Genomic DNA, 13,611 nt, shown 5'->3' with positions numbered 1-13,611 from the left:
GAAGATGGAAATGGTTTTTGTAGGTATATTTTTTGCACTCTTTCGGTGCAGTTGCTTCCAGCTTTGTGTTTTTTGTTTTTTGTTGTTTGCAATAAACTTTATTTTTTATGTCGAGATGCTAGAAGCAATACCGGTATTTCGAAAAGAGCGAACAGCTCATAGCACCAATACTGAAGTGCAACCCATGCAGTTCGGTCACGGAAGCAGGGAATGTTTTCGCCTCTGTATCTTCACTCTGGAGAATAAGAACAAGTTATTCAGAATTCCTGTCGTGTCACTCTTCCAACGCCGCCTGTCGCAGGTTTGTTTTAAAGAGAAAAAAATCTTGGAAAACCTAAATATTTTAGGCACATATTTGACATCCACTTTCAATAGGTATACACTATAGATATGCTATTATTTCTACACGCCTTTTTTTTATAATATTTCATCCTGCGCAGCTTCAAATTGTAGACAGAAAAAAACCATCTAAATATTCGCGTCATGAATACTGTTTTATTACACGTGGGCGTAGGATAGTAGTTCAGACATAGTTGGGCGTAACAAGACCAAGCATAGCTACAGGTCTGTTTTGTTTTGCTTTGAGGCGAGGAAAATCGATGCAGACTCAATAACATTCCTTACTAGCGCATGAGACGATAAAGAAGGGTCGATATAACTCGATTATTTGTGGTTGGTTCTGTTTATATATATATATATATATATATATATATATATATATATATATATATATATATATATATATATATATATATATATATATATATATAAGGATGCGGGATCGAATATTCGAATGCGGCGAAAAGCAATTAAGGCGCTCGTGTGATGTGCGATGCCAATGCACGTTTAAGAACCCCAGGCAGTCGAAATCTCCGGAACCCTCCGCTACGGCGCCTCTCTTTGCTGGAGTTGCTTTGGGACGTTAAACCCTCTAAACCAAACCAAACCATTTTTCATCTTGGAAATATGAGCGAAACAGAACACAGGCATAATGCATTTTATGCTCAACGAACTTGTATATAGTCATGCTAAGTTTCTGCAATTAGAACAAGAGTGGTTGACAGTTTTAGTATTACATAGAGTTCCTTGGACTGCCAGAAGATCAAATCAGTCGATATTGTCGACCATAAACCCTGACTGCTCATTGGAGGGTCAAATTTTAAAGTTAAAGCTCAGCTACTTTGGTCATCTGATGAGAAGAGAGGAGTCGCTGGAGAAAGATTTGATGTTGGGAAAGGTTGAGGGCCGCCGGAGAAGGGGTAGGCAGCGAACGCGTTGGTTAAATGGCATCCTCGAGGCACTGCAGATGAAGTTATGTGATGTTAGGAAGATAGTGAGAGACCGGAAAGCGTGGCGTGACATGGTCCATAGGGTCACGAAGAGTCGGACACGACTGAACGACTAAACTGAAACTGAAACTGAGTGCTTTAGAGAGACAGTGTGGGCACTGAATGTAGTTGATTTCATCAGAAGAAAAAATCCTACTGTTATAAAATCCTGCACCGGTAGAGTACGTTCATGTTTTCGCTGCATTGGAACCTATAGCTGTATATGAACAGATAAACGGAAACACTAAACAAAAGTGGATCGCCAGAGGCAGCTTCTTCAAATACTGAATTCGTCCGGGATTTCACTTCCGCCGGACGATCCAGCGAAAACGTTGGAAGTAGAGAAGGAAGGGAGGCCGAGGAACGGAGAACTTGGAGAGCGAAAAGATCTCGGCGGGGGGCGGTACGCTCAGCTAGCAAAATAGTGCGGAGGCGTCGGACAAAGCACGGCAGCCGGTCGGGACAACGATAAGACCGTCTCTATCGCCGCTTCGCTCCCGCCAGCACAAGCTGCACACAAACAGCGCTGATGCTGCTGCGTTTGGCGAGAGAACGTGCGAGCGTTTGTGCGTCGTCTCGCCCAGCCAAAGTCATATCTCCTATCGTTTTATGATCATTATTTTTTATTTGCCAAGCGGATCCTAGCCTTCTGGCCCCAACACTTATTCTTGTTCTCACTGCATCCTTCGTGGCGTTCCCTACAAGCCCAATGGAAAAATCGATGCGAGAGACAGGCCAAGAGCTAGGGCTGCTCCATCCCGCCCACGCTAAAGTGTCTTAGAGGGGACGAGCGGGGCCGCTGGCCGGCTTTTCTACAAGCTGAGCGACCAGAACAACAACAGAAAAAAAAAAAAAACGCCATGCACGCACGAGACAGCACCAACAACATAAGACCAAAACTGATGAAACAGAACGTAGAGACAAGCCACAGCGACAAGAGAGCAGAGGTGTATTTGAGGAGGGGAGCTCGAAGGTGGAGCCCTATCGGCTAGGCAGCTTCTGGCGATGCCACTTTTCGAGGCCGCCGCCAGCCCCTCCTTTTCGTGTGGCTGTGGTGGCTACATACGTTGCCAAAGGATGCGAGCGCACGAGAAAATGTGTTTCTTGCGAATCCCACTCCACGCCTGATGATTATTTCTAGCCCAGGAGGAATGAACAGAGTGCGCCGGACGCAGGCGGCTCCCTGTTGTGACTCTATTTCTTTTTCACTTGCTCTTGTTTATTTGGTTTCCTTGACCCTGGTTTCTTTTGAATTTCTCTATGATGTGCGTGCTTTTTGTGTCGTTCTTGATGCGATGAGCCGCCCGCGAGCACGTGAAGAGAAGGGAATGAACCTGCGGCAAGTAATAAGACCTATTTGATATGTATTTTTATCTGATTGAAATAGACAAGAGTAAATGAAGCGGTTCAGCTGAATGCCCTGGCGCTATTTGTAGTATCATATACGTGATCATAAGTATAGGAGCAGAAAAAAAAGGAAACAATCAAGGTGGAAGAGGAACAAGCGCATTTTTTATACATACATACATACATACATACATACATACATACATACATACATACATACATACATACATACATACATACATACATACATACATACATACATACATACATACATACATACATACATACATACATACATACATACATACATACATACATACATACATACATACATACATACATACATACATACATACATACATACATACATACATACATACATACATACATACATACATACATACATACATACATACATACATACATACATACATACATACATACATACATACATACATACATACATACATACATACATACATACATACATACATACATACATACATACATACATACATACATACATACATACATACGCCTCGCCGGGATGGCGCAGTGGTTACGGCGCTCAACTACTGTTCCCAAAGATGCGGGATCGAATCCCGACCTCGTCGGCCGCTTTTCGATGGAGGCGAAAAACAAGGCGCCCATGGGCTGTGCGATGTCAGTGCACGTTAAAGAACTCCAGGTGGTCGAAATTTCCGGAGTTCTCCACTACGGCGTCTCTATAGCCTGAGTCGCTTTGGGATGTTAAACCCCACAAACCAAACATACATACATACGCACAATGCAGCATTGTGGTTATAATTTTAAGGGACGTTTATCAGACAGCAATGGAAAGCTTCGCGCATATTTTACATCAACCAACAATTTAATAACGTTATGTTATTATTATTATTATTATTATTATTATTATTATTATTATTATTATTATTATTATTATTATTATTATTATTATTATTATTATTATTATTATTATTATTATTATTATTATTATTATTACTGTTTTTCAGTACTGTTGGTCGGTGAAGGCCGTTACAAGGCGAAGGAAAATAATGCACTTTTTTATAACAAAAAGTAAATGTTTGTAGAAAAGAACAACGCAACACACAGAAACATGAATAAAAGTCACAGCGTATGTGCAAGACACATTTCAGAGCTTCAATAAATTTCCAAAGGAAGATCCCGTGTCTGACTGTGAAACAGCAACCGGTAAAGAATTCCACTCAACTATAAGTAGTAAGGGAAAAAAGAGTAGGTATATACATTAATGTGTGATTGTGGAGTCAAATCAAATAAAGTTTAAAGAAGAGAAAACAACGATTGACAGTAGCTGACACAGGCATAGCAGATAAAAAAAGCAAAATAAGGTTGCTTAAGCTTTGCCTTCTGAGCAGAACGAATAGAGCCTTCTCTGCGGCAGTGGTACACAAATTACAGTGCAGGATATATAACGCCACTGCACAATTCACAAACATGCTACTGTGGCACAGATACCAAAGCACATTCACTATGCCCCCCCTCATACACTCTTACCAGTAGGCCTTTGTGGCCAATTACGCAGAATTACACAGAAGGGCTCGCTCTATCTCCAACACCACACATTGTACCTTTGTATTTTATAAAATTATTTCTATTTTTCTTTCTCGAATTATTATTTCCGGCGAACATCAAAGTCGACTACGCCGGTATTGCGGTGCAATGAGCTCCTTAACGTTATCGCGTTAAAACTCGCAGAATAGTGATATTGCTAAACATGCACTCAACGAAGAGAAAACATATGACAGAGACCCTTAATATTATTAGGTGCAGAAATTCAAAAGTCTAATAGTCCGGCTGGTGAAATGTTTTCGAATAACGTTTTCGACATGTAGTAATGTTACTTCTTCTAGTGCGCGTGCTTTCGTGTCGGACGTAGACTGCCATGCTTCACGTTGTGTTTGAGAGCCATATTTGCCGAAACATCGGTTTGAAGGCGTACAGTTGGAGGTACTACATATGTCTTCAGTTAGACTTCCTGTCGCGAGCTGAACTTCAACTTAACATGCAGTTGAAGGCTGGATGCAAGGTGAAATGGTATCAAATAGTTTGAAATATTGTGCTACGATCGACTGCATCACAGTTTTGTTACAGGTGTCGCGAATACAGAGGCCACACGGAGATTAACTAGTGTTGAGTGTGTATAGACGAATGACAAGCCTATAACAATGCCTGCCGGAGTGGTGCTCCTGGTCTCAAATGGACCTGTGTCACGAGATTGTAGCGTCAAATCTTTTGCACCATGAGGCTGCTTGACGACGCATTCTAGGACCATCAGCGAGAACACGCCGCAAGCTTCTCTCGTAATAAGACTAGTAAGGATTCCGGCTCACTAATGCAGCCATTTTTAAAGTTACACATCCGAGTGTCGGTAGCGGCAGAAGTCGGTTCTGGCTGTCCTGCTACTAACTACCCGAAGCTTCCACAGATTTTTCATGTGTGTGAGTGTGCGTGAGTGAATATGCGCGCGCAAGTGCATTCAGAAAAAAAGTATTAAACGAGCCTTCGCGGTTATTTTACTGTTTGGAGGAGCAAGAAAAATTGTAAACAAAGGTGGCGAAGAAAAAGATAAATCAAGGCACAACGTACCGATTCTTTTACATGGGGTACCTGAAATCGAGACCGACCGAAATTTCCCAGAGGTTGGTGCATGGTTGTACATGCAATATACTACCTGCTGGCTGCAGGTTCTTACTAAAATAGAGCGCTATATATGCAACTAGTGTACAGAGGTGGAGAAAATTTTGCGAGATGCCTAAGCACCATTTTAAAGCTGCGTTGGCGTCACTAGGCGGTGATACGATAGCGCCGAGGTTGGCCTCGGTGATTACTAGGCGTATGCGCGTCCTATATTCACCCGCTTGCCGACCGGATAGCACGTTTCGCGTGGGCAGCGCTGCGAGTTGCCATATATTGGTAGAGAGCGGTGGGGCCACAAAGGCGGCACGTGGGAAGGAAGAGAACAATATGCTGTTTCCTTTCTTGTCTTGGTGCGATTCTTATTGCGCCGCAGTTTTCCAGTCGCTGCGTCTGAATTTGCGGAGATGCAGATGGTGAAGCTATGTTTTACAAGCCTTGCGTTGGACTGCAGTGCGTCGACCGTTGACGAATGATCACTGCGGACAAGGCGTTCTGTTGACCTTGGGCCAGAATGTCGTTTAACGCTAGAACCTCAGCCAAGTATATAATGGCGGCAGAGTGAAGCAGACGAGAACATAAAGGTATGATGGGGAAATAATTTATTGACTGGCGGACCTGCTATTTAGGGTAGCCAATCATGTGAAAGCATTAACGACATCGAAACGCTCATACTCAGCATAAAGTCCGTATAGTGATCGTAATGTGCGCAACACACGTCCTCTACCTACACTGCACTATAAGGGTGTCCTCAAGCAAAAAGAAAAGCCGCCACTCAGCATCACAGACACTGTAAATACCGCTAGCTAAACAAGAAACTGCATTGGACAGCGTGGGCAGCACAAGGCTACAAAAATATAAATAAAAAGGCTGCTTAGGGAGAGAAGTAAAATGAGACAAATATAAAAAGAAAACCATATTAGTACGCACCATGTGCTTCCAAGTTTCTACAAGATGCAACGACTTGAGGTACTGAGGACCAAGTAAAACAACGGCCCTCAATCTTCGTCGAAGCGTGACCCTTGTTGCTGTTTTTTTTTTTTTTTTTTTTTTAATAGCAACACTTCGATTCACTTGAGAAGGATAGCTTGGCGCTGCAAGTCGACCAAGTTCAGCCGTTTCTGTTTCTGGAGAGATGGAGAGCGTGTTGTCGCTAAGCGGTCAACGAATGCCCGCGTGATAGAGCTCCGCCCTGAAGTCGGTCCAAGAGCTCAACAAGAGTATCGCGAACACAGAGGAAAATGAAACTGAGACAAGGGCCGTGACACTTAAGCGAGGTTCTTTTTCTTTCCCCGAAAGAGAATGACCGCACCAAAAGTACACTGAAATGAGAAAACACATGACGAATGCTCCCTTAAGACGCTTTCCACGTAGAGTACTCGCCGAAACGACCGAGACATGAAGTGCACTTTACCCATTTTAGTTTTCTAACTTCTATGAGGTAGATTGTTTGTATTATTTTTATTTTTATTTAAAAATTGCTTGCTACATCTTGCCTCCAGAACCGCACCGCTGAAAGCCTTGGCTTCGTGTTTTTTTGTTCGGAGCCAATTTAGGTGGTACTTGTGCCCGAATCATTTCAGGCGAGTGGCGTCAGCACAATCGCGAAGGCCTGTTACCTCAAATGAAGAACGTCAGAGTGGTAGAATGTGGTCCTATATATACTTATTTATCCCGACGCTGACAAAAGAAATTTCATTTATTGGTATTAGGATAGGGTTGAAAACGGTAGAGGAGCACTGTCGTTGCTCTTATCGATTTAAGGTGAGCGTCGTCTGCAAAAGTGGATGTTTTGCGGACGTCACCACCGGCTCTAAGACTCCAGTAAGGTCGTGGTGGCCGTATTGCGACATAATCAAATGTTTAGAAGTTCACAATATATTTTTTTTTCTACTAGGGTATTTCTCTCACAGCCTTGCTTACATCTACGTGAATATATCCCGATCTGGAAGAGCCCTGTACCCGCAACTTCCCTTATGTGACAAGATGCTGTAATCGCCACTTCGGTTTTAGCAGACAACTACGAACGGACACCCCAGTGGACTATATCTTAAATACTTCGTGGTCCCACTTTTGTTTACATTATATGAGCGGTAGAGTGAGGTGTTAGCTGAAGACGAACTCATTAATATAATTTAAGTTTTGAGTCACCCAATTTAATTGTGAGAATCAAAGTATAAAAACATCTCTCCTTTCAAAGGTGAAAACTAAAAACCCTTCACCTATATTACATGGCAACCTTGTGTTTTCCTAACACACAGCATGAATACTATGAAATCAAAAATCAATTTTGTTGTAAGTTAATCAGGTAGCTTATCAGGTTATCAGGATTAGCTTATCAGCTAATCAGGTTCCTTGGACACCAGAAAAACAAAACAAAAAAAAACAGAGACTTAAAGTAAGAATGAAAATACAATTTTTAACGCACAAAGTGACATTGAATAATTTTGTTTTTATTGCTGAGCAGGCCAATAGTTTATACAACATGCACAGAGAAATACTTTAAGGCAATTACCGAAACAGACGCTTCAAGTATTCTGAGATTTACTTGTACAACACTGTACGTTTATTTTAAACTAACTAGTGGCCCTTTGGTACGTTTCTCGACGTAAGCTCATTTTCGGTAACAAGTGGTGAAACCTATTTAGCTAACCTTCCGGAGAACATTTAATTAATGGGCACTTCAGTGTGCATCACGAGAGCCGCAGCCGGAGAAGAAGCCTGTAGACCAAGGAAGCAAGTCAATAACTGTCATAGTAATTGTTTACCATGTGGTTTGTATATAAGCAACACTAAAGATTACCTTAAAACATCTTAAAATCAGTGGTTTTGAATTCAGCTGGTTTCCTTTTTTTTTTTTTTACCTTAAACGTAACACTACATACAAGGTCGTGTAGGGGTTGTGACGGGTACCAGTTCCACGCTGTGCAACAGTAAAACGTATTGGCCCCAAATACGGGCTGTTTTATATCCCCGGAGCAATGACCCCGCAAATCTTTTCAGGATCAGCAGACTCTCTCAAGCACAGAGGATCCGGAAGGTACTCAGGAGGCAGATCCAACAGTAACTTGTACATAGGTAGGCTTCCGTGCAAAATGCGTTCCTCGTTCTTGTAGCCTCGCATTATTTTCATTTTTTTTACCCCTTTAGTTTCGTAGAAAGAAGCTTCTGCTTTGCAATTGCATCCGACTATTTAGTGACCTCCTCGAAGCCGTTGTGCAAGTTCGGCGAAGCGTTGAAGCGGCTAATGTCATTTGGAATGGTACAGCGGCTGTGAGAATGACTTTTATTCCCGAATGCCAAAGACCCTCCCTTCGTTTTCTTCTGTCTCCTCTGCACCTGGAGCTTAGAAAAACCGTGTTCGTCCCCTTAATCCAGTTGCTTTCTTTTATTCTTGTGTGTTTTGACATTGGTCCTTAAGTAGTGTGCATTTGATTTCAAGAATGCATGTGTGTTGCTATCCTTGTCGTCCAGACGCTTGATTTCCTTGTACGTGATCAGTGAGTGTTACTATTTTTGTTTAAGTCGTGTATGTTATGTTACGTACTTACGCTTTGCTCAAAGAATGTCGCGAGATCCAGATTCCTTTAAGCAAAATGTAGACTGCTTGGTAAAGCGCAGGTGCAAATCGCGTACCTAACGGTCTTTGTAAAAGAACAAGTTTCCAACAGTACAAAAGGCGAACGACGCCGAAAACATGCCCGTATGTCCAGAAGCATTGAGCTCTGAAAGAAAACATGATTAATGCAAGTGGTTATTACAGTGAAAACAAAAACATATTCTAACATATTATAATTCAATCTTAAACCATGTACTTATCTCCTGAGAAGGAGCAAGTGGTGAATATTTATTATAACTTAAAGAATTCAGTCGTTCGAGAAATTGATATTTTTGTTTATAACTTTACCGCTTTTCAGACACAATCTTCTTTGCGCTAAGACTGCACGCATCATCACAGCTAACGTTACCAAGCAACAATGAAATCCATCCTAGTTTTTCCGCTCTCCCTTTTCCCTATATATGTTATTTACAGCAATAAGGCGAAGACAAAATAAACGTTTATTTACCCTTTCGCTGAGAAGGGTAAAGTCCGGCAACGATATTTGTTTCCCCTCCCTTGTCTGTTCTGCGTGCGCAGGCGCCATTTTCACGCCGTACTCCCGAGAGCAGCAGACTGCGTACGAGTACACGATGTACGAGCACAACAGGGGAGACTCGAGGTTCAAGGTCAACTCCTCGACGGGCGTGGTTCTCAACGACGACCCTTTCAACATGACCCGGGAAGGTAAGCACACTAATTAACATCTCTGTGATGTCATTGGCTTCTCTAAACGCAAGATATGCATTGGATACTCAATAGTGAAATGTCATACAAGAAGAATGGTTCAGTAAATTGCGCCCGATGCTTTGGAGCTTTTGACTAGGGCATTGACATGGCACAGTTACACTCAAAATGAATACCTTAAATAATATCTCGCCTAAGAGCACGTCAGCCTTTGATTAGATACCTACTATCGGCGTTTAAACTCCAACAACTGTACAAAACGTTTTCAAGACATCGTATAAAGACCATCAGTGACGTCTGCCTTACTGGCGACTGCCTTTCGCATACCGTTTTGCTTGTGGACACGTGATTGGAACAATATGTGAAAGCCTCGTAGTGTCCACACTTTTCTAGTTGTTCTTATCTTTCACCTGCTCATATGCATTACTACATGTTTCTTTGCATCTGGGCAAGCCAGTTGTCCGAGAACTCCACTTTCCATTAAACTGGTGTTTATTTACTTACCGCGCAAATATCTGGGCCTTTCCCACCAAACCGCGACTTGAAAAGACGCTCGTTCGGTTGCACAGAGCAAGAGGGGCAAGTCTAAAGGACACATCAAAGTGTGTGGTTGTGTGAGTTGGCGACTGATCATGGCAGAAGCAAATAGCGGAAGAGACGGAACAAGGACGCTTTCAATACATTCAGTTGTTAGTCGCGCTCGTGTTGCGTCTACTTCCTTGTCCCGTCTTTTGCGCTATTTTCTTCTACCATGTCCAAAGAGCACATTCCGACAACGATTTGTCTGAAAGCAGACCAGTAGGTTTCAGACAGTCGTGTTTCTTGCACGCGCAGTAGAACAGAGCCACAGCCACGCGACAGACGAAAGAAGCGATATCAACGTCCCGACGTTGTCGTGCTGTTCCTCTTCAATTAATACACACGAGCTGATGCTGATTTCCGCTTGACTCAAAATGTTTCTTTGTCAAACGTTGAGAGCTTGCACGGGCTCTAAATTGTGGACAAAGACTATACTTCGTTGTAATTCGTTTCATACTTCAATGAGCGCATAAATACGAAGGAAGTCAGCAAACCAAGAAAGACATCACAGTGTTACTTTTTATTTCAGTTGTTTATGGGTGAAATTTATTACCGTAATAAGTTTAGTCCTAAAATCTAATAGGTTAACTTCACAAGAAATTCAACAACATGACTCTGATGGGGTCCCATCCCATGAGCTCCTAATTTCGCTTGAAATGGGTGGCCAACCAGAGCACCGCAGTGGCTGTCGAGCCTTCAACTTTCTTGGGTATTTACACGCCATACCGGCTGACGTAATACGTGCTTTACTATCGTGAGTGTCAGGTAGGGGGGGGGGGGGGGGGGGGGAGCTGTGCCAGGACCCTTTTATGCTACCTGGGGCATCAAAACCTCCAGAATCGTTAAGCTATTCAACAGACAAATGAAGAGAATTGAGCGGCCTGTTATAGACATGCATACGAAATGAAGTCAGCGAAACCAAAAAGAAAAAAAAAAAAAAAGCTCATACGAATGTTACTTTTTTTTTTTCCTAATTGGTGGTTTTATGGGAGGCTAAACTGTGTAAAAATTTACGCCTAAAATACAACTGATCGGAAGTAGAAGAAAACCATCGGGAGAAGCCTAAGCATTGTCTTTAAGGATATGACGTCACAGCAATATTGGCTGCCATTAGACGCTCCTCCTGGTGATCCTACTGCGCATAAAGGCACAGTTCTACTCGCTTGGTCACTAATGTCGTAGTTTCTACTTTATCACATCAAACATACTCACTATAAAACCGCATGCTAACACATTATGTGCAAAACTATGCGATGTAGATATAAACTAACTAAGCCGTACGAATGTGCCTGCGTGGCATAGAGGCGACGTGTCAGAACCGGACTTAGTCCCGAGTTCGATTCCCATCTCAAGGAAGCAGCCTGTGTTAGCAGCTCTGCGGTCTAGTGACGTAACGCACCTCCCCGACCAATCAGACCCGGTCATCTCAAATGCCAGGAGCCATGTTCCAGCAAAATTAGCATGATTTTTCGCTCACAAACGCCGATGACGCCGGCGGACTTCTTGATGACGCTGATTAAATTCGAACCTATGATTTTACTAATTTCGATAAAGGAACTATTGTGCGGGGTGGATCATCTTCTATTTACTGAAAAATTACGCTGCGCGTAACCAAACCTTACCAGCGTTCACCAAAGCAACCAGCGGCGCTCACTGTAGCTTAGTTGGTAGAGCACCCTATGCGGAATTGGAAGGTGGTGGCTTAGGGCACCACCAGCGGCATGTGGGGGTTTTTTCTTCTAGTTTCTACTCAATTATATTTCGCCTCTTGCTCCACTTTGTATTTCTCATCAATACCGCAAATTAAAAAACAACAGCAAAACATTTCCGTACACTTTCCTTAGCTTCGTTGTTTGTGTGCTTCACTTATATGTATGCCATGACTACCTTCTAATTCCTGTATACTTGTTGGTTTGATTAGGACAAGTATAGGGCGGTATTTTCTTGATTTCGCGAATAAGACATTTCAACAATGGACCTAGTCTCTTACAACTGTCAACACAGAGGAAATACTCTGCTGGTTAGAGCAAGTTTTTAGGGAGCTTTTTTTTTTCTGTTACGGGTTTCTAGACCGCAGCCTTCACACCCTACCGTTTCTGCTCAGCTCAACGCTTTTTTAGTGTAAACGTGCGCAATGAAACTACTTCGAAATGGCACAGGGATCAGGCAACATGTGTATCATATATCAGTTAGAATAGCGCAATAATGACACAGCGTATTCTTCAGCTCCATGTTTGGTATCCACCTTTGCTATACAGAGCATTTTGGGTGTTTTTACGTAAGTAAAAAGCGAGGTCACGTAGGTGTGCTTACAGCAACGAGCTGAACAGCGTCGTAGGAAGCAGCGTATCCGCTGATGTTCAAAATCTTACCGTCCATCCCTCCTTAAAACAGGTCGTGCAATTCAAGTTGTAAAACTAACCGACACATAAAACGGGAGCGCCCGTCAAAGTGTAGCCCTCCCAGCTCAAGTTGTAAAACCTAAGAACTGTTTTTATGGTCGACGAAAGAAAAAGCAAGGGCAGCGCTTTTTACCCGTACACGACTTTATCACCGAGACAAAAAAAAAACCGTCCTTTATTGTGAAGGCACTGAAAAACAAGATAACGGCTTGCTGTCCGGTCATATAAAGATTTATCCGTGGTGACGTCAGATATAAAACTACTTTGTCTTGAGCTATTTTCCGCCTTGTGTCCTGCGAAGGCGATTGGAGGATAGAAGGCAGGGAGGCATTTTGTTTGTAGACGTAACTGTCTTGAGCGTAGTCTCGACCGTGATCTATGCCACTGATCCTCATGTTGTTATAAACGTGCAGTAGTAACATATGCTAACGAACCATGAAATTGAAGTGCATTTAAGACACACAATATTAACGCAGGCTTTTCTTAAAATTTCTAACATCGACTTAATATCATGCGGTGTCCACTCAGCTCATAGTGCAGCTTCAACAGGTTAAAAAAAAAAACACCTTTGAAAGCCTCACCATGAGCACACTCTCAAAGAAAATTAAAAACAATAAAAGCCAGAGCTCACGTTAAATGACGCAGGAGTTCAAATTAATATACTAATTATGTTTCCATTGCGATCGGTTGTGGCATTTCGAAAATATTGCTCACATTTAGTACATTTATCTGAAGTAAAACTTTTCAAACTTCATTAACTAGGCGTCTTGTTAAATATACTACTATTGAAGCATGAATTCTGCAGCACCGCATTACCGAACTCATTTTCAGGGACCATTTACAAACGCCAATCATTAAATTCGGCTTACCTTTGCTCTATGCCACCGCTTCACTTTGTATTGGACTATAAATAAACTTTCAGTTCAATTTAATCTCGACATTGCTTGGCTACTGAGAGCTGTATGGGACCAGCAGCTTAGTGCACGCGCCCGAC

At 42.4% G+C, this 13,611-nt stretch overlaps 1 protein-coding gene across 1 annotated transcript in view; it reads left to right on the top strand.

Annotated features, from left to right (window-relative positions):
• Positions 1–13,611, top strand: part of LOC146191366 (glutamate receptor 1-like) — a 197,719-nt gene that overhangs the window by 63,548 nt on the left and 120,560 nt on the right. Inside the window, exon 2 of the mRNA XM_084601923.1 lies at positions 9,490–9,636. Coding sequence (XP_084458049.1) covers positions 9,490–9,636 — 147 coding nt within the window. The remainder of the gene's footprint in view (positions 1–9,489; positions 9,637–13,611) is intronic.

This window comes from Amblyomma maculatum, chromosome 4 (assembly GCF_055883805.1).
Source record: "Amblyomma maculatum isolate TAMU_Amacu chromosome 4, ASM5588380v1, whole genome shotgun sequence".
Lineage (NCBI taxonomy): Eukaryota > Metazoa > Arthropoda > Arachnida > Ixodida > Ixodidae > Amblyomma > Amblyomma maculatum.
The sequence above is the reverse complement of the archived record's forward strand: the minus strand, read 5'-3'. Positions and strand labels throughout refer to the sequence as shown.